The 27,092-nt window shown below is 34.2% G+C and overlaps 1 protein-coding gene across 2 annotated transcripts in view; it reads left to right on the top strand.

The window, feature by feature from the left end:
* Window positions 1-27,092, top strand: part of AJAP1 (adherens junctions associated protein 1) — a 262,572-nt gene that overhangs the window by 114,776 nt on the left and 120,704 nt on the right. For both annotated transcript variants that reach the window (XM_074306444.1, XM_074306446.1), the window contains exon 2: window positions 11,621-12,399. In XM_074306444.1, coding sequence (XP_074162545.1) covers window positions 11,621-12,399 — 779 coding nt within the window. The remainder of the gene's footprint in view (window positions 1-11,620; window positions 12,400-27,092) is intronic.

Raw genomic sequence — 27,092 nt, 5'->3', positions numbered from 1 at the left:
TGGATTTTAGTAAGAATTTATAGCTTCCCCCCATTCTGACAGAATCAAATGGTTCTGTAAAACCCTTTGTACTCTTTTTCTCTTTCTTTGTTCAGAAAGGTATAAGAAGATTTGGAATTCTCCCATTCGTCACTGGATACTTTGAGACAAGAGTCCTGTCCAGTCAATTAAACTCTCCAATTAATAAAATATTAAAAAACTCTTTAATCTCTATCTTACCTCAGTTTCTCTGGCATTGCAACCTGAGTTCAAATCGTCCCTCAGACACTTACTTGTTGTGTGACTCTGGGCAAGACACAACACTGTTTGCCTCAGATTCTTATAGTGTAAACAAACAAACAAACTAGAGAATATGACAGACCACTCCAGTATCTTTGTAATGACATAAAAAAGAACAGGAGGTGCCAAGCAAAGAGCTAAGTTTTGGGGTTACAAGTATATAGAACTGAATAAGTCCTACTTACTGTAATGGAGAGACAAGTGGAGCACACATGCATATATGTATCTATACATATAGTTTTGTATAAATGTATAGACATATATCCATAGATATGCATATATGTATGTGTATGTTAATCAGATATCAAAGTGATAAATTGCATTTCTACAAGGTAATTAAGTGCAAGATACTCTGAAAGGAAAGAAAGGCATAGAATTGGGAGATTAAGAAACTTTTCATGACAAAAATGTAGCCTGAGCCACATTTTATTTTTTCCCTAACTAAGCATATTTTATATTTTTCCAATTACATGTAAAAATAGTTTTTAACATTCATATTTGCAAGATTTTGAGTTCCAATTTTTCTCCCTTCCTCCTTTTTTCCTTATTTCCCAAGTCAGCAAGCAATCTGATGTAGGTTTTACATGTACAATAATGTTAAACATATTTCCATATTTGTCATGTCATGAAAGAAAAATCAGAACAAAAGTGAACAAACCATAAGAAGAAAAAAAAGAAAAAAGTAAAAAATGGTATGATTCTATCTGCATTCAATCTCCATATGTGAATGGATGTGAAGGCATTTTCCATCAGCTATCTACAAGTGGTAGTTAAAGCCAACATGGCAGAGTAAAGGGAGGAACTGGCCCAAACTCTTCCTCCCAGCCTCTCCCTCAAACCTCTTCAAATTTCTTTAAATAATGTGTTTAAAGGCATTTTAGTACACCAAAAAGGTAGAGTAGAACATTTTCCAGGTGAAGGCAACTTAGAACTTCAGAAGAAAAGGTATGTGACATCAAAGTAGGAGTCCAGTGTGTAGTCCTGATAAAGTCCAAGCCAGGCAGCATGGACTACCCCATGCCAGTAAAGCAGGAACAGGTCTAGGATCTTCTGTTTCAGTGTCAGAACTGGTGGTTTCTAGACTTCTCAACCCAGAGACACCAAAGACGATTGGAAGGTCAGAAGAAAAGATCTGTGGCAACAGGGTGAGAGTCCAGGGTGCAATCCCAACACAGGCCATGCTAAGGTTTTCCTGGCCCCAGTCTTAGCACCAGTAAAGCAGGATTCTGTTACTTTAGCACACTACATCTTAAAGCTACAGTGGAGCAGGGATCTCCTAATAATTCCAGGGCACCAAAGAGTGCTTGTGGTCAGGTCCCTGGAAGGATTTCTGAGAACAGATGCACAAAATCCCTCAAGCTTAGAACAGGGCATCCTCCACTATGGAAACAGAGCCCTACCTTAACAAAGAGTTAAAAGCCAAGTAATAGGCTAGGAAAATGAAAAGACAACAGGAAAAGTTTCTGACCCTGAAAATTACTACAGTGACAAGGAAGATCAAAAAACACACTCAGAAGAAGATAATCTAAGCTCCTACATGGAAAGCCTCCAAGAATTGGGCTCAGGTCATGGAAGAACTTAAAAGGAATTTTGAAAATAAAGTCAGAAAGATAGAGGAAAAAATAGGAAAAGAATTGAGAGTGGTGCAAAAGGAAATACAAAAAGCTAATGAGAAGAATGTCTTTAAAAGGAAAATTGTGCAATTGGGAAAGGAGGTACAAAAACTCATTGAGAAAATATTAATTCCTTAAAAATAATAATTGAGAAAATGGAAGCTATTTATGAGAAGTCAAGATACAATAAAGCAAAATAAAAAATAGAAAAATGTGAAATATCTCATTGGAAAAACAACTGATCTGGAAAATGAATCCAGGAGAGATAATTTATTTTTTTATGAAGCTTTTTATTTTTAAATCACATGAATGGATAGTTTTCAACATTCACCCTTGCAAAATCTTGTTCTTCCAAATATTTTTATTCCTCCCTTAACATCAACCACAAATGGCAGGCAATCCTATATATGTTAAACACGTTCAATTTTTTATACATATTTTCCACAATTATAATGCTGCACAAGAAAAAAATAGATTAAAAAGGGAAAAAAATAATAAGCAAAACAAAATGCAAAGGAAAGAAAAACAAGAAATGAAAATACTATGTTGTGATTCACATTCAGTCTTTACAGTCCTCTCTCTGAGTAAAGATGGCTATTTCATAAGACCATTGTAACTGGCCTAAATCACTTCTCTGTTGAAAAGAATTACATCCATCAGCATTGATCATTGTATAGTATTGTTATTTTTGTGTACATTGTTCTCTTGGCTCTACTCATTTCACCTAGCAAAAGTTCACATAAACTTAGCGAGCTAAGCCTTTCTGAAATCATTTTGCTGTTTCTTAGAAAAATATTCCATTAACATTCATACACCATTCTCCAACTTATGAGCATCCATCCAGTTTCCAGTTCTTTATCACTGCAAAAAGGGCTGCTATAAACATTTTTGCACATGTTAAGTTTTTTTTTCCCCTTTTTATGACCTCTTTGGGATATAGATCCAATAGAAATACTGCTGGATCAAATGTATGCACATTTTGATAGCCCTTTCTGCATAGTTTCAAATTGCTCTCCAGAATATTTGGATCAGTTCACAACTCCACTGGCAATGCAATGGTGTGGCAATTTTTCCACATCCCCTCCATTATTTTTCATCATCTTAGCCATTCTAAGAGATGTGTAGTGGTACCTAAGGGTTGTCTTAATTTGCATTTTTCTGATCAATAGCTATTTAGAGCATTTTTTCATTCGACTAAAAATGATTTTAATTTCTTCATCTGAAAATTGACTGTTCATGTCCTTTGCCCAATTTGTCAATTGGGGAATGGCTTATATTCTTATAAACCTCAGAATTGACTGAAGTTTTATTTTTTATATTTTAGAAATGAGTCCTTTATTAGAAGCCTTAGAAATATTTTCCCCATTTACAGTTTTTCTTTTAATCTTGTCTGTGTTGCATTTTTTGTACAAAAAAAAAATCAAAATTATTTAGTTTGCATTCCATAGTGTATTCTAGTTTGTTTTTGGTCACAAATACCTTCCTCCACAGATTTGAGAGGTAGACTTTCCTTTGTTCTTTGTTTATGGTGTCACAAGAGAGATAATTTTTAAATTATTGGTTTACTTGAAAGTCAGGATCATCAAAAAAGAGCCTGGAGATCATCTTTCAAGAAATTATCAAGAAAACTACCTTGATATTCTAGAACCAGAAAGCAAAGTGGAATTTGAAAAAAAAATTACCAATCATATCCTGAAAGAGATCCCCAAATGAAAACTAGGAATATAGCCAAATTCTGGAACTTCCAAATTAAGGAAAGAAACTATTCAAGTATAATGGAACCACTACCAGTATAATACAAAATTTAGCATTTCTCATTAATGGATAAGAGGGCTTAGAATGTGATATTCTGGAGAGCAATGTAGCTAGGATTACAACCAAGAATCACTTACTCAGAAAAACAGTACAATACTTCAGATAAAAAGGTCTATATTCAATGAAATGGAGGATTTTCAAGTATTTGTGATGAAAAGAACAGAGCTGAATGGAAAATTTGATTTTCATATACAGGATTCAGGAGAAGTATAAAGAGGTAATCAGGAAAGTGATATAATTTGGGATTTAATAATGTTTATTTGTTTATCTTCCTACATAGGAGGATATTACTTATAATCCAGGATTTTTTCATTATTAGGACAGCTTGAAAAAATATAGACAGAGCACACAGGTATGAGTTGAACATGAAAGGATAATATCTTTTTAAAATGTTGAAATTAAGGGGTGAGAGAAGAATGTACTAGGAGAAAGGGGCAAGTGAAATGGTGTAAGTTATTTGCCATAAAAGGGGCAAGAAAAAGTGGGGAGAAAGAGGAGGAGAGGGGAATGAATGAACTTTACTTTCACCAGAATTGGTACAAATAGGAAATAATGTGCATATATGGGCATAGAAATTTATCTTCCCTTGCAGGAAAATAGAAGAGAAATGGGATACAGGAATGGAAAAGGGTGATAAAAGAGAGGACAATCATGGAGGGAATAGTCAATAACAAAACACTATTGAGGATGGACAGAGTGAAAGGAGAGAGAGTACAGAATAAATAACGGGCAATACAGTTAGGAATAATAATTATAAAAATAATTTTGAAGCAAGTTTCTGTGATAAGACTTTTTTTACTCAAACATAGACAGAACTGAGTCAAATTTATAAAAAAAAGTAAGAGACATGCTCCAAATTGATAAATGACCTAACAATGTCACTACTTGGCACAAATACCAAAAAAAATTTAAAAGGACATAAATGTACAAAAATATTTTAAACATTTTTTCTCAGGGCAAAATTTAGAAATTGAGGGGATGTTCATGAATAAATTGTTTGTGTAATTGTCATGGAATATTATTGTTTTATGGAAAATGATGAAGGATTCTCTTAGAAAACAACAATAACAATAACAAACTTGGAACTTTATGAACTCAAGCAAAGTTAAATGTACTGTATACAAAGGAATAGCCAACTGTAAATGGCTTTGCTGAAGGACTCAGGATGAGAAAGCCTTTCCATATCACAGAAGAAACTATAAAGACTGAAACATTCTCTTGCCCTCTACTCTTTTTTTAACCTTATTTTTCTTTAGTATCTTTTTAATTAGGATGGGAAATCTGTTTGTTTGTTTGTTTGTTTTTTCACATGGATTTTATAAAAAGGTTTTGCATACGTTCACATGTGGTTTGTTATTGGGAGCTGGAGGTGAGGATAAGGAACAAATTGATACTCATTTTTTTAAAACAAATGTAAAAAAATATAAACATAACTGAGCAAAAATATGAATATATTTTAAAAAGAAATTTACTTGAATTTTGTTAGATCATTGTATTGCTTTGGAGAACTAAGTACATCATAGTTGAATGTAGTATTGCTACACTACACACACTACCACAGTGTTGCTATCATTATGTACAATGCTTTCCTGTTTTTGCTCACTTTACTTAGCTTCAGTTATGGATTTTTCTGAAATTCATCTGCTCATCATTACTTATAGAATGATAGTCTTCCGTTACATTTATATGCACAATTTATTCAGCCAAATCCCCTTAATTTTCAATTCATTCCTAAGCCACATTTTAAAGGAAGAGAACAATTAGCTAAAATGAAAGAAAGGAGGGAGGTCATTTATTTCAGGCATGGTGGATGGCCCGTGTACTGGTATCAATATGGTATATAAAATGCTTTGTTCAAGACCACTTTGTCTGCATCAAAAAATAAAGATGGAGGCAGGTGAAGTAATATTCAGTAAGTTTGGACATTTAGGTAGAGGTCAGATTTAGCCAAGGAACCCCCACGGTTAAGTAGAGAAGTTATATTTTTTTTCCTTAGGGTCAGTACAAAGCCAAAGATTGAATATTGAAGTTACATGTTCAGGTAAGCAAGGTTTAAACTAAAGTGATAGTTGTATAAGAAAAATGTCTCCTGCAAGATTCAAGAGATTTTATGTAAGCAGAATTCTACCTCCTAATAAATAGGAACTGATTTTGTTGGTGGTCATATGTGTGTGTGTGTGTGTGTGTGTGTGTGTGTGTGTGTGTGTGTGTGTGTGTACATCTGGCAGTGGCTGCTGAAGATCCAACCCAGACCTGCAGTATGGCTTTCCTCGTGTGACAGGATGATATAAGCAAACTAAGAGAGAGTTGCTGTTCTCTGACCTCTCTCCTCTTCCCTCTGCCTCTAATTTATTTCATTCCCAGTCTACAACACCTCTGTCAGCAAAGGCTGCCCTGAAACTCCTTCAGATGCTATGATCCACAGCTGTGGAGGCTTTTGGATAATTGACCTACCCCTTAACACTGTTCAGCTCAGTTTTTTCTTTTTTCATGAAAAATAATGAATAATCCTCTATTTCATTGAATGTCCATTTTCCTCCTGAAATACAATGATTAGTTTTGCTGGGTAGTAGTTTCTTGGATGCAGATTAGGCTCCTTTGCCTTTCAGAATATTATATTCCAGGCCCTTTAATTCCTTAAAGTTGAAGCTACTAGTTCTTGGGTAATCCTGATTGTGGCTCTTTGATATTGGAATTGTTTCTTTCTCATTGCTTGCAGTATTTTCTTCTTGATCTGATAGTTCTGGAATTCAGCTACAATATTCCTTGGAGTTTTCATGTCAGGGTCTCTTTCAGGAAATAATAGATAGATTATTTTGATTGCTGTTTTATCCTCTGGTTCTAGGACATCAGGGCAGTTTTTCTTGATGATTTCTTGAAAGATGTTATCTAGGTTGTTTTATTCATTGTGGTTTTCAGTAGTCCAATAATTCTTAGAATGCCTCTCCTGGACCTATTTTTCAAGTCAGTTGTTTTTCCTCTGAGATATTTAAAATTTTCTTCTATTTTTCTTTTTCTTTTTTTGGTTTTGTTTTATTCTTGATGTCTCATTGAGTCATTCACTTCCATTTATTCAATTCTAATTTTTAGTAAGTTATTTTCTTCAGTAAGCTTTTTATTTTCTTTTGCATTTGGTTAATTGAACTTTTAAATGAGTTATTTTGTTCATTGGATTTTTTGTTCATTGGATTTCACCAATTCTTTATGTTAGGAAATTGATCTCTTTTTCCATTTCACCAATTCCATTTTTCAAACAATTATTTTCTTTTTGCATTTTACCAAATCTATTTTTAAGGAATTGTTTTCTTCAGATAATTTCTGTGTTTTTTTTTTCAAATCCCTGCAAAGCTCTTATTCCTTTTCCAATTTTTCTTCTCTCTTTTAAGATCCTTTTTGAATTCTTCCAATGGAATCTTTTGAGGTTTCATCTAGAGGAGTTTTGCCCTTTTTTGTACTCGAGGTTTGAGATCTATTCTTCCCTGTCTCCATAGCTATCTATTGTTAGAGCTCTTTTTGCTCTTTTGCTTATTTTTAAATAGATCTGGTCCTAAGCCAAAGGAGAGATTTTCTCTAGCTTTCTCTATAAGCAGCAGGGGTTACATGTTGTCCTGCGATCAGTGCTGTCGGCTTCCTTAGCTGCTGTGTGTGTGTGTGTGTGTGTGTGTGTGTGTGTGTGTGTGTAGTCATACCCCCTTGTTATGCTGGATTCAGAGGCTCACTATTTGCCCTCTATAGTGCATGAAATATCTCATGGCTGATCCCTTGACTTCTGAACCAGGACAGAGTAGCCAAAACTGCCATATTTTGTCTTAGAGCCTCCCACTGGATTCCTTTGGTGGTTGGAGTCCTCTCCACCCAGGACCTTCCCTCTGCTTGATTGAGACAGATCTATCCAAAAGTTCTTCCAAAATATCTTCTATTGGAAATGTGTTATACTCCAAATATTTGTGGGTTCTGTCACTCTAAAACCTGTTCAGAAGCTTGGTTTGGTGTTGATTTTGAGGGAAACTAGGAAGAACTCAAATAAAGACCTATTTTTTTCCCCAGAGTCCAAACTCTCTATGATTCAGTGTATGGTTTTTCAAAACTGTTGCAAAAAAAAAAATTCAACAACACCAAATCCAACAAATATTTATTAAGTACCTACTATGTTCTAGGGATTTTTCTAAATGCTGGAGATACAATTAATAACAAGAAGGACAATTACTGCCAATGGACTATATTTGTTAACCAAGTCTAGCTATCATCTCAGTTTGACTGGATTTAGAGTTCATTGACAGTTTGGGGTTATGCTACACTTAATTAGAATGTAATTTTTTTAGGGTAGAATTTAAAGGCACTATTGGTGAAGTGGTATATTTAATCTGAATTTATAGAAAATGATTTTAAAATGTTTTATTTGAACTTAAATCAGAGATTCTTAACCAAATTCAAATAATTTTATTTTTAAAATATATTTTGGTAACATTTTATTTTAATATGTAATTTTATATGTTTTCTTTTATGCATTTAAGAACATTATCCTGAGAGGAAGTCCATAGGGTTTACCAGATGTGCATACACACACACACATACAGAGACAGGTTTTAGGAACCATTGTTTTAAAGTGCGACATAACTTTCACTGACATGTGAAACAATATCATATTTTGTGAATTTACTTTCAGCTAATGAGGTTTCCCTGTGAACTGATTAACAAGTCCTTAGAAGTTTAATTGTCTAATTTTCTCATTATAATCCTGCACACACTGCTTAAACTCATCTATTAGTGAGAATTGACAGCATCACCTCTCAAATAGTCCACTATGGTGGACTATACAGGAAAGAGAAGCTAATTTCACCATTATATTTTTTCTAGTTTTATTAAGAAACAGGACCAGATAAAACATTCTCCTCTCTTAAGCTTTCCTTGGAGTGGAGGACATGTTTGATTGGTTCACAAAGGATTTATCTGTACTTCAAATAAATAAAAGGATCTCAGATGCTATTAAAGCACATACTTGAGCATAGTTGAATTGTCTATTTGGAAAGACGTAATATACTGTGGGTAAGGTTCAGACTGAATAATCCATTTGATATCCTAGGTTACAAAGTGCTAAAATATTTCATATTTAATGGGAGGTTCCTGATTTAAAACAGTTCTGTTCAGATAATAATAAACATATGACTTCATATGTGAGGGAACTAGGTCTATTGGCTGAATGAAATGAACCATGAGGTAAAAGCCAGGAAACCTACCAATGCTACTTAGTAACTTAGGCAATTCTCTTAGTAACTTTTTGTCCCAGTTTTTCTTCTTATAAAATGAATATAAATTTATCCCCATTCTACGTGGTTCTAAGACATACTGTGAGACTAAAGCAAATGATGGATTTGAATGTTGTTTGAAAGAGACAGGCCATTATCATATATAAATGATTGTCATTATTTTCTTTTTTACCAAAAATAATGATTCAAAAAACTGGAAAAAAAACAACTTTAAAACATTTTGATGTTATTACTTTGCATTGGGTTTAGTGCTAGACCTATAATCAGGATGAAATGAACTGAAACCCTAACTCAAATATTTATTAGCTATGTGCTCTTGTTCCAATCACTTGACCTCTCTGTGCCTTAGTTTTCTTATCTGTAAAATAGTGAAAATAATAGAATCAATCTTCCAGATTTGTTTTTTGTCTTAATAGTAGTATTTCACTTATACACAAAGATAGTTTTCAACATTAATTTCTGTTCCCTTCTTTTTTCCCCTTCTTTTCCTTCTTTTATCTCTGCCTAAACAGCAAGCAATCTGATCAAGATTACACATGTACAATCATTTTAACATATTCCATATTAGTCATGTTGTGAAAGAAGAAAAGAAGGGAAAAGCCCCTCAAAACTGAAAATAGTATGCTTCAATCTGGGTTCAAAATATCTGTTTTTTTCTTTGATTATAGATAGAATTTTATATCATGTCTTTGGAATTATCATGAATCAACGTACTGTTGAGAAAAGCCAAGGTCAATCATTTTATTAATGTTGCTGTTACAGTGTACAATTTTCTTCTGCTTCATTCAACATCAATTCATGTAAGCCTTTCTAGATTTTTCCAAAATCTACCTTCACATCATTTCTCATATAATAATAGCATGCCATTGCATTAATATGCTGCAAGCTGCTCACCATTTTCCGATTGATGGACATCCCCTTAATTTCCAGTTCTTTGCCACCACAAGAAGAGCTGCTATAAATATTTTTACATGTGGATTCTTTTCCCTTTTTATGATTTCTTAGGGATACATACTTAGTAGTGGTATTGTTTTATTAATAGTTATAGCCTTTGGGCACAGTTCCAAATTGCTCTCCATAATAGTTGTATCAGTTCACAATTTTACCAGCAATGTGCTAGTATTCCAATATTCCCACATCTTTTCCAACATTTATTATTTTCCTTTTCTGTCATTTTAGCCAATTTAATAGATGTGAAGTAGCCCCTAAAAAGTTCCTTAATTTGCATTTCTCTAATCAATAGTGATTGAGAGTATTTTTTCATATGAGTATAAATAGCGGCAATTCGTTCATCTGAAAATTGGCTCTTCATATGTTCTTACCATTCATCAATCAGGGAATTACTTATATTCTTGAGAACATGATTTATCTCTCTATATATTTGAGAAATAAAGCCTTTCTCACAAACACCAGTTGTAAAAGTTGTGTTCAATCATTCTGCTTTTATTCTTATCTTTGGTGCATTGAATTTGTGTAAAAATATTTTAATGTACTATAATCAAAAATATCCATTTTACATTTCATGATGTTCTTCATCTCTTGTTAGGTCAAAAAGTCTTCCCTTTCCCACAGTTCCGGCAGCCAAACTATTCCTTGTTCTTCTAATTTGCTTATGGTATCACCCTTGATGTCTAAATCATTTTGACCTTATCTTGCTATAAGGTGTGAGATGTTGATCTATGCCTAGTTTCTGCCACACTACTTTTTTCCAAATTTCTCAACAATTTGTAAATCTTAAAATGTTATATAAATAATGAGAATCATATTTATTATCATTGAAATGCTAAATTTAAAAATAAATATATAAAGCAAATGTAAATAGAAAGAGAGATAGAAAGAAAGATAGAGAGATAGATAGGTAGATAGATAGATAGATAGATAGATAGATAGATAGATAGATAGATGATAGATAGATAGATAGATAGATAGATAGATAGATAGATAGATAGATGGAAAGATGGGTGGATGGGTGGATGGATAGATAGATAGATAGATAGATAGATAGATAGATAGATAGATAGAAAGATGAATGGATGGATAGATAGATAGATAGATAGATAGATAGATAGATAGATAGATAGATAGATAGATAGATAGATACACAGATAAATGAAGTTATGAGGGGAAGAAAACTTCATGCCTGTAATATAATACCTTCTTTTCTCTGTCTCATCTTCTAGATGTAGTTAAATTACTACCTTATACATGAAGGTTTTATTGAATTCCCCCAACTGCTCCTGACCTCCTCATTAACCATCATATAAAAACATCATATATCAAATATATGTATATATATACATATATGTGTATATATGTATATATATATGTGTGTGTATATAGTTGTTCTCTCTCACTCTCTTGCTCTCACTCCCTCCCCTCTTTCCCCTTCTCTCTCCTCCCTCCCCCATTTGAATGTGTGCAGGTGTGGGCATTTTCTTCTCCAATAGAATATGTTACCTGAAAGAAATAACTATGGTTCTTTTGCTCTTATTCCTATAGAGTCTCACATATAGTCAGCACATAATAAATGTTGATGGAGGGATGGATGAATGGATGGATGGAAGAACAGGTGATTAGGTGGATGGGTAGATGGCTTGTAATCCAGTGCATTACCAAAATAATTTTCTCTTTCTTTCTCTGATACAGTTCGATGTCTGTCCACTGGTCGGGTTGCCCTATAGGAAGCCATGCTTGGATACTTATAGCCATGTTTCAACTAGCCATGGATTTCCCCACCTGTGAATCTCTAGCTCAAGGCCCAGAATTCAGGCTTTTGCCTCGGCCTTTCCACAATTCCCGATTGTGGAGTTTTAAGAATGGACTGGCAACGAAGATCCCCACCCCTTTATGGAACCTTCTTTCATTTCGTCCTGAGCGTGCACATGGACAAATAAGGACATATCATTCCAGAGGCACCCACAGAACCAGGGACCAGGGAATTACACCTTTGAAAAGTGGGTCATCGAAAAACCCAGAAGCTGCCAAATTCAACCCTTCTATTCTGTCCTCGTTGGGCAGTGGGAGTATAGAACAGCAAACACCTTTGAGAAGGGACAAAAGGCACCTCCAGGGGGGTAGTTTGAATAATTTTGACTTCAGAGGGAACAAACCCACAGTGGAAACTGAATTCATTGCATGGGGTCCTACAGGCGACGAAGAATCTGTAGAATCTAGCACATCTCCTGGGATTTATGGCCCTACCACTGTCTCTGTTTTACAAACCAGAAAGACAACTGTGGCTCCCACTACCACCACCACCACAAGCTACGTCACTCTACAGACTAAGGGATTCCTAGAATCCCTTAGTCCTGGGATTATTAAGAACAACCCTAACTATCCGGGTAGGATTAGCACAACAGAACCCTCCACTGTCTCCAACAGCAATGGCAAAGACATCACGCCGCCACGGATTGTGGAGCCCTCAGGTACTTTGGTCTCTGTGTAGGGGTGGGCTCTGGACTTGGTTTGTGGGACAATGGATTGTTTTTTATTTTTTCTTTAGTGGAAGGTGGCTCTTTTTTATATCAACTCATGACCAGTGTGAGTCTGATTAGCATAAGCAGCCAACCTGGTGTGACTCTGACTCTATAAACAGCAGAAAAGTGTGTGATTTCATAACATTTGTGCATGCACATGCATTTGCCCATCAGTTGATGCATGATTTGGCCCAAAGTCAATAACAGATCCTGTCTTCCTGGGTTGACCCCTGGAAGTTTAGACAATGTGCATTTGGTCCACTTTGTGTTTTCACAGGAGATAGTGAGAGATTAGAATCCTGTGTTCAGTTCTGGGAGGTGGGTGGGGAAGGAAAGAAGTGAAGGTTTTCTAATCTTCTAGTATTCTACTTTAGGGACAATCAGAAAAATCCAAACCTAGTCATCGGATGATAGATTGCTATGGAGCTATAAAGATTTTCCCAAAGTCATGCTTCTAATGGATTTGCAGCATTCAATTGTATCCTGATTCAAGGAATGTCCACAATACGAGAGAAGTCTGAGAGTAGGTTAAAAACATAACCCAAAGAACAAACAAACAAACCTTCTTTATGGAGTCTTCATTGCAAGGGCAAAATCAATAGATCATGCCATAAGGCCTCATAGAATCAGGGAAAGGAATGGTTTCCTTCTTGAAAAAAATGGTTCATGCAAACAACCAATAACTACCCAATTCAAGCCTTCCATTCTGTTGAGAGCATATTAATCACTTGAACAACAATGATTGAAGTTGTGGAGTCTTTTTTTTCTTTTAGGAATCTTTTAAAAGTACATTAAAATATTATCAAGAGATGAATAATAGGTAAAACCTACTTAGTAGGAGGAGGATGGACTAGACTTTGGTGGAGGTGGTTCTTACAGACACTGGCCTCCTATTTGTGATGTAGTGATCATGATTCATACTTATGGCTCAGGCTTTTAAAATGACTATTTGTGCGATTTTCTTTTCTTTTTTTCCTCTGTCCCCAGACCTTGTTCCATACCCTTGCATTTATTTATTTTTTTAATTTTTTGCTTTCTACTGGGCTACTCTGGCCTCGTTCCTTGCTCCAGAAGATGCAGAAATTCCCTGGGATAAAAGCTCTTTCTACAGGATCCATAACTATTCTGCACAGAGAAGGGGCTCAGATGAAGCTTAGAAATATCTCTGAGCTTCCAATCCCAGCAGGGCACACTTTGGCTATTTACGATTCACATTCAATTTTGTCTGCCTTTGTTAGCCAGCATCAGTCATATGCACTGTAACAGCTTGGGAGTTCCTTGATGGGAACAGCCCAAATGCATTCTATGTAAACAACATTTTGCCAGTCCCATAAAATGTAAGAATTACAGAACGCTACCATGAAATGAGAGCCTGAAGATCTTATAATCTCTTTAAATGTTCAGTTTTTTTATGGTTAGGGGTGTCTGGGACCTGAGGTCTATATCCTACACTAGGAAACCAATAGATTCTCTTTCTTTTAGTCTATTTTCTCACCTTGGCTAGCATAACTCTCTGCCTTGGCCCCATATCTCTCTGTATTGTTCTCAAATTCCAACACCTGCCCTTCTGATTCTTTAAATCGGTAGAGAAAGGATGGTTCTGGTTTCCAAATCACCAACTCTTCCATCTGATGACTGGTTTCCTTCCAAAGGGAAGTACCAGGGTATCTTGGCAGAAAGTTGTAACCTATCTGGCAACATAATCCTAAATGTAGCAGAGATCCTCTGGTCTAGTATGCAGATGAATAATCTGAAGCTTAAGAAAGTTAACAAGTTTACCCAATTTCATAGATACAGTAAGTAGCAGAAAATGGATTAGAAAGAACATTCATCTAATGACTCCGTAGTCAGGGTTATATCAGTTTTAAAGCACCTACTATGCCTCAGGCATGATGCTCAGCATTACAGCTAGAGAAGGAGAGTGAAATCAAAGAGAGAAAGCATTTCCCAGGAAAGATGTTGAAAAGAGCTCCATGGATTTGTCTTCTCGTATATTGTAGATTCTCAGCAAGGGAGTCTAGTTGAGATTGAAGAATCTGGATATAAACAAAGTCTGCAATCCATCATCTGTGTCAGACCTCCTGGAGGAGCATTCAAAACATCTTCTCTCTCCACAACCCCCTCAATAAACTCCCAAGCTGTCATCAAAATAGAATTAAGTACAGTATTCATTTAATGTCATCTCTTCCATATATGTCATTTACTATAGGGACATGGATGAGAAAACAATTTCCCACTTATTCCAAATTAGATTTGTTATTACTAAAGTTAAACTGCCAGGGCAGTATTAGAGGGCTTAGCAAATTAATTCACAGAACATTGGATGTTACTAATCCGACAAGACAGATGCTTATCTTGGAAAAAAGATTTATGGTTCTTCATAAAATAATCTGGTTTCAGATTAATTTGTTTAGTGAGATGAATTCAAAAAGTAGGAAATATATATGTTTGCTGCCAATGGAAAGAAATTTTAACAGGCCAAAAAGATAGCATTCTGGGGATCAGGTAAAAAGCTCCTGACGGTGAGCCTCATGAAAGGGTGCTGGTAGAGTGAGGGATAAATCATTTTAGGGTAAGAAATCTCACAAATTGACAACACAATTTGCAGAGACCAAATAGATCAAAATAGACCAAAGTACTCTTTACTCTTGCCAAAATCCATACCCTAAGCCCGCTTCTGGACATTGCTTATGGAAATTAGAACCTTAGCACTGTCACTACAGCATCAAAGGTGTTTTAAGTAAGACACTAAAAAAATCTTGACAGTTATTTAATCAGCTCATTCAATTAGACAATCAGCAAGAATTTTATTGATGTATGTATAACATACATACATGCATGCATATATATATATGTACATATGTGTGTATGTATACACATATAAATATAGATGTATAGTTTGTGCTCTGTGCTTCAAAGAGCTTATGTTTTCCCCCCCAAGGAAATAACTTATAGAAATAAAAATAAACATATATGCATAAACACACACATATGTAGACACACAGAGACACAAACACAAATACAGAGTAAGGGAGAGAGAGAGAAAAAGAAAGAGAGCACAAGAGAGAGAGAAAAAGAGAGAGAGAGAGAGAGAGAACGAGAGAGAGAGAGAGAGAGAGAGAGAGAGAGAGAGAGAGAGGGAGGGAGAGTGAGCAAGAGAGAGCCAGACAATCCAGACAGAGAGAAAGACACAAAGAGAGAAACAGAGAGAGTATAATGAAGTCTTTTGGACTCTTTGTAGAATAGGGGAAGAGACTTAGGAAAGGTTGTTTAGTTTACTTTAGTGGGTTCTTTTTGTAAACAGATTTTTTTCCCAATTATATGTAAAGAACATTGTCAACATTCATTTTTATTTAGATTTTGAATTACAATTTTTCTTCCTCCTATTTTTCCTCTCCAAGATATACATGTATGCAAGTATACATGTATAATCCTGTAAACATACCTCCTCATTAGTTGTGTTATGAAAGAAACAGAAGAAAATAGAAAAGCTTCTAAAAAGAAAAAAAAAAACAAAAATAAAATGCTTCAATCTGAACTCCATTCATACTTACATTTTCTATCATGAGTATTTTGTAATTGTATTGGATCACTGTACTGTTGAGAAGTCAATTATAGTTGATCATCTCACAATGTTACTGTTATTGTGTACAGTGTTCTCTGATTCTGCTTAATTTTTTCAGAATCAGTTCATGCAAGTCTTTCAAGTTTTTTTTTTTTATGAAATATGCCTGCTCATCATGTCTTATCAAACAATAGCATTCCTTTACATTCATATATCACAACTTGTTCAGCCATTCTCAAGTTGATGGGTATCCCCTTGATTTCCAATTCTTCATTACTATAAAGAGAACTACTATATTTTTGTACAAAGAGGTAATTTTTAAATAATCTCTTTGGAAAACAGACATAGTTTATACCAATCACACTATTACTGTGTATTCTTATAAATTTGATTTAGTTCTCTTTATAGTGGAAAAATATTTTTTTAATCAAAAATACTTAGTGTACATTTTTTCCCAGCTTTCTTTTTTCCTTCTAAAATTAGTAGCATTGGTTTGGTTTTTTTGCAAAATCTTTTAAATTTAATAATAAAATATGTCTTTTTGCATTTCATAATGTTCTTTATTTCTTATTTGGTTGTAAATTATTTATTTCTTCATAGATGAACTATTCATAGGTAAACTATTCCTTGCTTGCCTAATTTTCTTATGATTATAATTCTTTATCTAAATGATGTACCCATTTTGACCTTATCTTGGTGTTAAGGAGTAAGCTGTTGGCCTATGCCTAGTTTCTGCCATATTATTTTCCAGTTTTCTCAGTAGTTTTTATCATATAGTGACTTCTTACTCAAGAAGTTGGAGTCTTTGGATTTAATAAAACAGTAGATTGTTATAGTAATTTACTATTTATGCCCCTAATCTATTCCATCAATCTAACACTTTATTTTTTAGCCAATACTAAGTAGTTTTGCTAATTGTTGGTTTTAGATCTGGTATTACTAGGCCCATTTTTCATTAATTTCCTTAGTATTCTTGACTTTTTGTTCTTCCAGATAAATTATTAATAATCATTATTAATTATTATAGTATGAATATGTCATCATTTTTCTAGCATTATATAATTTTGGTGTGTTACTAAATAAGTAAATTAATATAGATAGTATTGTCATTCTTATTATATTAGATTAGACTATCCATGAGAAATTTAAGCTTCCAGTTGTTTAGATCTGACTTTTCATATGAAAACTGTTTTAAAATTGTATTCATATAGTTCTTGAGTTGGTCTTGTCAAGTAGAATCCCAAATATTTTATATTGTCTACAGATATTTTCAATGGAATTTTTTTCTTCTGTCTTTTGATTCTTGTCTTTGTTGGTAATATTTAGAAATGCTGATGATATACATGTATTTATTTTATATTCCTGAAACTTTGCTATTTTTTTATAATTTTTAAAACTATTTTAGAAATTCTCCCAGGAAGAATTTAGCCAAATTTCACTCATAACAAAGAGGTTTATATTGCAATGAGGTCATATTGCAATGAGGTGTTTTGGAGCTACTATCAGGATAACAAAACATTTAGTATCATTTTTCATTAAAATATCAGAACACTTAAACTATGACATTCTGGATATAGTAAAAGACCTAAAATTAACAACAATCACCTTCGGAGGGGAAAAAATAACCAAATATAATGCTTGGAGGGAAGGCAATTGACATTCAATGAAATAGGGGATTTTCAATATTCTTGATGAAAAGATTAGGCTTAATATAAATTTTGACTTTCAAATACATGATTAAATAGAACCATTAAAAGGTAAACAAGAAATGGAACTCAGAAGGAACTTAACAAGTTAAACTGTTTAAATTCCTATTTGGAAAATAATACATGTAATTCAGAAGAACTTTCTCATTATTATGACAGAAGGAGCTTATATGGAGGGCACATGTATGAGTCGAATATGAAGGGATAATATTTTAAAAAATAAAATTAAGGGGTAAGAGAGGGATGTCTTGGGAGAAAGGGAGAAGAGGTAGAATGGGAGTAAATTTCTTCACATAAAAGAGACAAGAAAAGCAGTCTTCAAGGGAAAAGTAAGAAAGTGAGAGGAAATAAATGAACATTATTCTCATCAGAATTGGCTGAAATCAGGGATTACATACACGATTAATTGAGTATAGAAGTCTATCTGATATTATGGAAAAATGGGAGGGGAAAGGGACAAAAATGGTGAAGATTGATAAAAGGGAGAGGCAGGTAGTCAGAAGTAAAACATTTTTGAGAAGAGTCAGAATGAAATGAGAAAGAATAGTATAAAAGAGGTGGTGGACTGGAATAGTGGGAAATAGCAAAAGTAACTGAAAAAAATTTAAACAAGTTTCTCTGGTAAAGATCTCACTTCTCAACATATAGAGAACTGAGTTAAATTTATAAAAATAAGATCCTTTCATTCAAATATATGAACAATTTTCAGATGGAGTAATCAAAGATATCTATAAGCCTATGGAAAAGAAAGGTGATTTAGAACATGGAATGGAAAAATGAAAATGAAAGCAATTCTGAATTAGTAAATTAGATTGACTAATAGGTCAGAAAAGGAAAATGACAAATGACAGAGGGGGTGTGGGGCGTAAGGAGACATTAATGCATTGCTGGTAGAGTTGTAAACTGATTCAACCATTCCATAGAGGAATTTGGAAATATATCCAAAGGTGATAAAACCATACACTTTGTATGTATCAGTATTAAGTCTACATCCTAAAAGAGATTTTAAAAAGAGGAAAGGCACATATATGTGCAAACAATATTCATAGTTATTATTTTCTGGGGACAAAGAATTGGAAATTGTGGGGATGCCTACTAATTGGGGAATGGCTAACAAAGTGTGATAGGTGATTATGATGTGTGTTATAGAAATGATGTACACGACGCTATAAAAAAGTGAAAAGACTTATATGAGCTGATGCAAAATGCATTGTACTGTGTATAAAGTAATAGCAAAATTGTAAGATGATCAGCTATGAAAGGTGGTTATTCTCAGTAATACAATGATTCAAGATAACTGAAGAATTTAAGGTGAAAAATGAGATCATCTCCAGAGAAAGAATTGATGGTTTCTAAATACAGACTGAAATATGCTTTTATTTTTTTTGAGTTGTTTTCTCTTTGTTTTCTTTTACAACATAAATAATTTTGAAATACTGTGTATGACTATACATGTATAATAGATAAAATTGCTGACTTTCTCAAAGAGATGGGTGGGTGGGAACAGAAAAAGAAAGAGAAAATTTGGAACTCAATTAAAAAAAAAGTAAAATTTTGTTTTTATATAAAACTGGGGCAAAATTAAGTACAAAATAAAATTTAAAAAATAAAAGAAAGAATAAAAAGGCCCAGGAAAAGAGCATAATGCATTTTCCTTATCTCATCAGGCTTGAACAGCTAGGTGGCATAGTGGGCAAAGTATAGAGCCTAGAGTCAGGAAGACTTATTAGCTGTGTAACTCTGGTCAGGGCTCTTTGAGCTAGAGAAGGAAATGGCAAGCCACTCCAGTATCTTTGTCCAGAAAATCCCAAGTGGGATCACAAAAGGACAGACATAGACTGAAATAACTAAACAATAATACTGATAGTTGTCTTATTTCTAAGATATAAAAGGAATTGATTGAAATTTATAAGATAAAAATAAATTCCCTAACTGATAATCAAAAATATGAACAGAGAGTAATCAAGGGAAGAAATCCAATTTATCCAAACCTCTATTTAAAAAAAGTCAGTAGTAAGTAGAAAAAGAGAAATGAAATACCTCTGAAATTCTACTTTGCCTGCATCTAAATGACAACATTGACAATAAAGGAAAATGAAAAATTTTGTAAGGGCCTAGGGAAAACATGCACATTAGAGCACTGAATTGGTCCAACTATTCTTGAAAATCATTTTGAACTGTGCTTAAAAAGTCATTATGCTGTGCTTACCTTTCTGATAAACAATGTACTACTAGGGTCATACACAAAAATATCAAAGAAACAGGAAAAGGATCTGTATGTTCCAAATAGTTATAACAACTTTTTTTGTTAAATTCTTTTATTTTCAAAACCCTTCACCCTCTCACCTAGACAGCAAGTAATACAAAATATGTTAAACACATACAATTCTTCTGTATATATTTCCAAAATTAGCATGTTTTACAAGAAAAATCAGCTCAAAAAGGAAAAAAATAAGAAAGAAAACAAAATGCAAGCAAATAACAAACTCTTCTTAAAGTATTTAAGAACTGATTTAAAAAAGATGTTCATAAGTTGAGAAATAACAGAAGAAATTAGTGCAAATGAGATAAATGGGAAAGTATTGTTCTAAAATAAATGATGAAAATAATGCTTCCATTGCATTTTGAATAAACTGATATAGTAAAATAGCAGAACAGGGATAGTAATTTATTTAACAATATCAAAAAACCCTTTAAAAGTCTTAAGAATTTTGATCCATGTAATAATCAGCAATAGTTTGACAAGACTGATAATAGAGCATATATTCCACTGCTCATTTCTTCCCATACTGATTCATCTTTTCCTCGGGAAGATTATGCTCATTTTTTCCCTGGATAGTTGATTCTTGGTTGCAATTTAAGATCTTTTGCCTTCCAGAATATCATATTCCAAGCCCTATGACTTTTTAATTGCTGTGTAATCCTGGTTGTGCCTTCTTGATATTTGATTTTTTCCTGGCTATTTGTAGTATTTTCTTCTTGATCTGATAATTCTGGGATATGGCTACACTATTCCTTGGAGTTTTCATTTTGGGATCGCTTTCAGTAAGTGATTGATGGATTCTTTAAATTTGCCTATTTTACCCTTTGATCCTAGGATATCAGAATATTTTTTGAAAAGCTTTTTATGTTCTTTTTCACTTGGACAGTTTTACTTTTAAAGGAGTTGTTTTCTTCAGGGAATTCTTATTTTTTCCCAATTTTGTCAATTCTATATTTACAGAGTTGTTTTTTTCAGTCACTTTTTGTTCATTTTTCCCCAAACTATTGATTCTTTTTTTTCATAATTCTCCTGCATCACTCTGATTTCTTTTCTCATTTTTCTTTTACATTTCTTATTTTTATTTTTTCTTTTCTTTAATTATTCAAAAGAAGATTTTTTAGATGAAACAAATTCTCATTTCCCTTTGGACTTCTCATGTAAATATTTTTGATATTGTTGTCCTCTTCTGAGTTTGTGTTTTGATCTTCCCTATCACCACAGTAGCACAGTAGCTTTTTATGGTTCAGACCTCTTTGTTTTTTGTTCATTTTTTTAAAAGTTGATCTTTACTCCTATAGCACAGGATGCATTATTCTAAGCTTCTTGTCCTGGGAGCCCAGGGTGGGAGGCAGTCACTAGCTTTCTGTGTTAGGACCTTGGAAACAGGTGGCTTGTTCACTATGCCTGGATGTCTCACTCTAATTGTGCCTCTTGTGTTCTAGATTCCAAGCCTGTAATTTTTCTTTCTTCATTAGGGCTGGAGGCTTTATAGATGGCCTGCCATGTCACTAATATGCTGAGCCTGAATAGAAGGGCCTCTGTTTCTGACCAGTGCTGTGATTAGGTCTACTGATGGCTTACTCAGACACCACCTACACTGAGCTTCCCTTTTACCCAAGTGAGACAGACCTCTACGTTATGCTGGAATGGACAATTGTTTCACTCAAATGTTTTTGTGGATTCTGTTGCCCCAGAATTTCTTTAAAGTCTTGATTTAATATGATTTCTGGGGGAAACTGAGGACAGATCAGGCCTTTTCCTGGCTTATTTCTGACATTTTGGCTTAGGATCATTGAGGAAAGTTTTATGTAGGACAGGACACATATTAAGCATTCATTGTATATGTGTGTTTACATACATATGTATATGCAAATTATTCACAAATATATGTATATATATAATGGTTGTGTGTATACACAGACATACACACACACACACACACACACACACACACACACACACACACACACACACACACATATATATATATATATATATATATATATATATCCATATCCATAATTAAATATATCTATACCTATAAATAACCCCATATAAGAAGAGTAAGTGGGGAGATATACTCAGGGTCTCAAGCCCCTACCTTCTCCATCATCTGACAAGGGGGCTTTGGAAAACTCCTTTCAAGAAAAAGGCTTTGAGTTCCACCATTAAATCTCTGTTCACTACTGGTGTCTGCCAGTGCTACTTCATGTCCCACCAAGATTATTCGTGCAGAAGAGCCTTAACAAATTGAGGAGGGCCTTTCTAACAGGCAAGATATAGGTAGCAGCACCTGAGTTGATCCTTGAGGGAGCTCAAGATTCCCAAAGGATGCTGTTAAGGAGATAGGATTTTTTCAGTTATGAACTACAGCCTATGTAAAAACATATAAATGGAAGTTATATTTATTGAAAACACTTAGCAGAACACTTTGTCTTGAAAATAGAATTATTGTAGGGGAGTAAATTGAAATCTGTCTAGAAAGGAATGCCCAATTTAGATTGCACGTGACTTTAACTGGCTCAGATGAATTTGTATTTTCCTTAGGAGGTGATGTGTAGACACTGAAGCTTTTTGATCTGATAAATGATACAGTCTGAACTGGATTGCTAGCTGTCTAGCAGAGGTGGGAAGTGAAAAGGAAGGGAGAAAAATATGAAACACACAAGGTTTTGCAAGGGAGAATTTTGAAAACTGTCTTTTCATGTATTTAAAAAAATAAAAAGATATTATAAAAATAAATAAAAAACCATAGAATGTTAAAAAATATATACATGGAGAGAAAAATTTTATGATGGACAAGACTCTTGTCCAGGAGCATTAATTTGACCTGGTTTCTTTGATATTCTTTGTAAATGAGATGCTATGATTCTTAGTGTTGTTTCTTCCTCAAAATACTTCTGACCATATTGTTTAGGATAACTGAAGGAAATTGAACTTAATAACTACCCTACTGGGTAGGAAGTTTGCTTATCAGAAGATCTTTATCTGGAATTTTGACATGAGTCAGAAGAGAACTTTGTGAACATTAGGTTAGAGATATGGGTCATGAGACATGGATTGTCTCTGTGGAGTCTCATTATTGAAAAATCCCAACAGCAACTTGCTCTGAAGATTAGGATATCTCAAAGAATCTGGAATTATTATTATTTTTTTACCAGATGGCTTGGAGGAATAATGATCAAAATGAGAAATAAAATTTGAAAAGCAATAAAGCAAAGAGCAAGGGTTTATTAAGCAACTACGATGTAATAAGCATCATTAGATACCTGATATACAAGATACAGATGTTAAACTGTCCCCAATCTCAGAAAGTTTATCATTTTATTGTTGAAAGAACATGCTTTTTCTCTTTGTCTCCTTTCCTTCCCCTTCCTCTCTTCTCTTCTCCCCTTTTACTCCCCAATTTTCCTTTGTGTCTCTCGCTGCTTTTTCCTATATCTCTCTCTGTGTCTCTTCATTTTTTTAGTTTTATTTTTTAAATTATTATAAAAGCTTTTTATTTACAAAGCATATACATGGGTAATTTTTCCAACCTTGACCCTTGTGTAACCTTTTGTTCCAAATTTTCCTCTCCTTCTCCCCACTCCCTCCCCTAGATGGCAGACAGTCTAATACATGTTATATATGTTGAAATACATGTTAGATACAATATATGTATACATATTTTTACAGTTATCTTGTTTTACAAGAAAAATCAGATCAAGAAGGAAGAAAAAGAAAAACTGAGAAAGAAAACAAAATGAAAGCAAATAATAAGAGAGTTTCTCTGTCTTCAAAGACACACATACACAAAATCACATATGTATATATTATTTAATATGCAAAACATATGTAAATCAAAAGCTGTCCTTAAAGTCAGAAAAAACGGGGTTGAAGTCCTGCTTCCTATATCTAATGTCTATGTGATCCCAAATGACAAATCACAACCTCTCAGGACCCTGGGCAATTCGTTATAACTTGGAATTGCAAAACAGTTGCTGGCCTGTATTGGTGGGAAGAATTCCCTTTATGGGGATTCTGTACACTGATGAAATCACTGGTCTGGAACAAACAAAATGAAACAAAATAAAAACAACCTCTCTATTTACATAGCAGCTTAATGTTACAAACCAGTTTAATTGATGGATCAAATGAAATATTTATAAAAAGTCTAGTAGACTTCTTGGGACACAGAAGGGGCTTAATAAATACTTGTTCACCTTTATCTTTTTGATCTTCACAGAAGCCCATATTTATTAATATCTTTGCTTCACAGATAAAGAAATAGAAGATGTGATAGTTCAAATTACTTGCCCATAGTTAGTGAAAAAATTTATTTTAATATCACCTTAATAGCCAATTTTTAGTTTGGATTCCAAGTTTTTCCTCCTTTTTCTTCCTCAATTAAGGTCTAGTCCCTATAAAAAGTTAGTTTCTGAAGGACATGGCTGATTGGTGAGTTTGTCCTGGTCCTCAGGAAAAGAAACATGTCTTTCAATATTGAGTGGGATTCATTCCAAGTAGACCTTCCTTGTTACTGCTTAAAATGTAAGTAGTATCCAGCTTAGGAGAGCTTCTGCCCAGAGGAAAAGTGCCTTTGTGCTTGTACCCTTATGTTAGAATTATTTAGGGTGACCCAACTCATGAAGGAGAAAACCAACCAGAATGATCTGTCCAGATTGCTGGAGGCAGCTGGATCTTCATGAGCAAGCCATGTTCTCAGCAGGAGGAACTGAAGACTTCTAGCCCACCTCCTCATTAAATGTGTATAAATCCAGGTTGATTTCCAGCCATCAGAAGCATTCCCTTTTACAAAAAAAAAAGTGTTTTAGGTTTTCAGGTTCCCCGTGATTTTGTTTTTGATTATAAAGGTAAACCACTGATCACTACTTTTTTTTTTAATTATTAGCTACCTCAAACAATAAATGTATTATTTATGTATAATTTATAATTAGCCAGAAACTCTGTCTTTTAAAATTTTTCATTCATCACAAAAGCCATTAAGTGTCTGAGCTGGGATTTTCACCCAGGTCTTTCCGGTACCACGTCCAGAGAATATTTTTTAGACAATTGAATTGATACAATAGCCAAGGTAGTTTCAGCAGATGACACTTAGTATTTACATATTGGCCAGAAACTAATTCTGGCAGCTTGCTAATGATTTGTGACAAGTGAGAATCTCTCTGAGCAAATCATATTGAAATGAATTCCTGCTCAATTCATCAAGTTGGACTCTTTCTCCATGCTCCCTGTCTAAATAGACACTTGTAGGTTTCTTTTCATACAGTGAGTCCCTGGGAAAACTATTTCTGAATATTTTACTATACCCTTCTCTGCTACTAGGCTGATCAGTTGTTTTGAGTCAAAGCAGGAATTATAAAAACTTATCATTGACTTCCTTTCTGTATTGGCCACCCAGGTCTTGTTGCTGACCTTGCCTAACAGCATGATAGCTTCTATGGCACCAGCCAACAACAGCATGCCATGGAAAAGTCATTCTGGATTGGCGCTGATTCACTGAAGTCATTTAGATTAAATCTCAGATGTGTATTGGCAGCAGGTGAATGTCAAAGAGGTCAGAGTTCCTGTTTTTAGGCCCAGATGGAGAAATTTCCCAAAACAAATCACCTCCTCTCTATGATGCACTCTCCAATTGTATTCAGAACTCTTGAATGACAGATATTCCTAGAAACAGAAAAAAAAATGCAAAAGAAATAAAAAGAAATGAGGTTTTTTTTCCTTGCAAATTAAAGAAGGAATGAATGTTTCTGAGGAACGTGAGCCAACATTCAGGAAGCTCATTCACCCATAAAACAATGCATGTTTCCATTTGGACGCTAGAGACTTTCTAGGTTTATAGAACCCAAGTCATGTTTTTCCTCATTATTGAATCTTATTATCTTGGTGAGAGAATACTAAAAACTATGGAGATCCCAATAAGAACACCTTATTACTTTGTAGATATTCAAGTGTTCATTAGTTTAGATCCATTCATCAGGATTCCAGATGGAAGGATCATAGGATATTCATAGAGCTAGAACTGAAAGGGATTGCATTGATTACATAGTTCATTATTCACCCTAAAGGAATTCTGATACAAAAGATCCAACAAATTTTCATTTATTCTCCACTTAATGAAGGCTTTCATCAGGGACCTATTACCTTTCAAAGCATTCCATTCAATTCAATCTAATAATTATAACATTTCCCCCTTTTTTCCTTACATCAAGTCTAAATCTTCTTCCTTGAATCCCCTATCCATTTATTCCTGGTTCTGTTTGACTTAGAATCCATAAAAATCTGAATTTAAATCCCATCTCTGATACTTACTAGCTGGGTGTCCCTGAGCAAATTATACTGAGCCTCAGTTCTCCCTTCTGTGAACTGAGTTGGTTGGACTCTAAAGTTCCTTATAGTTCTAATGCTATGAATCTATAATCTTTCTCCTACATGATAAATCTTGGCACACATGGACACAACTCCTGAATCTCTACTCCCAAGTATTTTTTATATCCTGACTTCTTAGAACAGAATTCCTGTAGCATGAGGTCAAGGCCCTTAACCATTTCATTTGCCTTGAGTAGGCATATTTCAGTCTGTCAATGTCCTTCTTAAACTGCTCTCCAGACCTTAACACAATATTACAAATGTGGTGTGATCAGGACCTAGGACAGAGGCACTCTCAACTCATTCCTCGAAGTTGGGATTCTTTTCTGCACAGTCCCAGATTGCATTAGCTTTTTGGCTGACACATTACATTACTGTATTAACCACATGCCACAGCTGAAAGATAAGATGGTTCAGCTCAAGCCAGATCCCTCCCTGCCTTGTCACTCAAATTTTTTCAAACATGATTTTTCAAGTGAATTTGCCCTTGTTACCCAGAGGTCTTCAGTATCCCTTTTTGAAATGTATGCATGACACATATATTGTATCTATGATATACTATAATATATTTAACATGTATAAGACTGCCTGCCATCTAAGGGAGGGGGTGGAGGGAGGGAAGGGAAAAGTTGGAACAGAAGTGAGTACAAGGGATAAATGATGTAACAAATTACCCATGCATATGTACTGTCAATAAAAAGTTATAATAAAAAATAATAATAATAATAAAATAAATATA

This window comes from Sminthopsis crassicaudata, chromosome 3, assembly GCF_048593235.1.
Source record: "Sminthopsis crassicaudata isolate SCR6 chromosome 3, ASM4859323v1, whole genome shotgun sequence".
Taxonomy (NCBI): Eukaryota; Metazoa; Chordata; class Mammalia; order Dasyuromorphia; family Dasyuridae; genus Sminthopsis; species Sminthopsis crassicaudata.
Note: the sequence above shows the minus strand (reverse complement) of the source record. Positions and strands in the feature narration are given on the sequence as shown.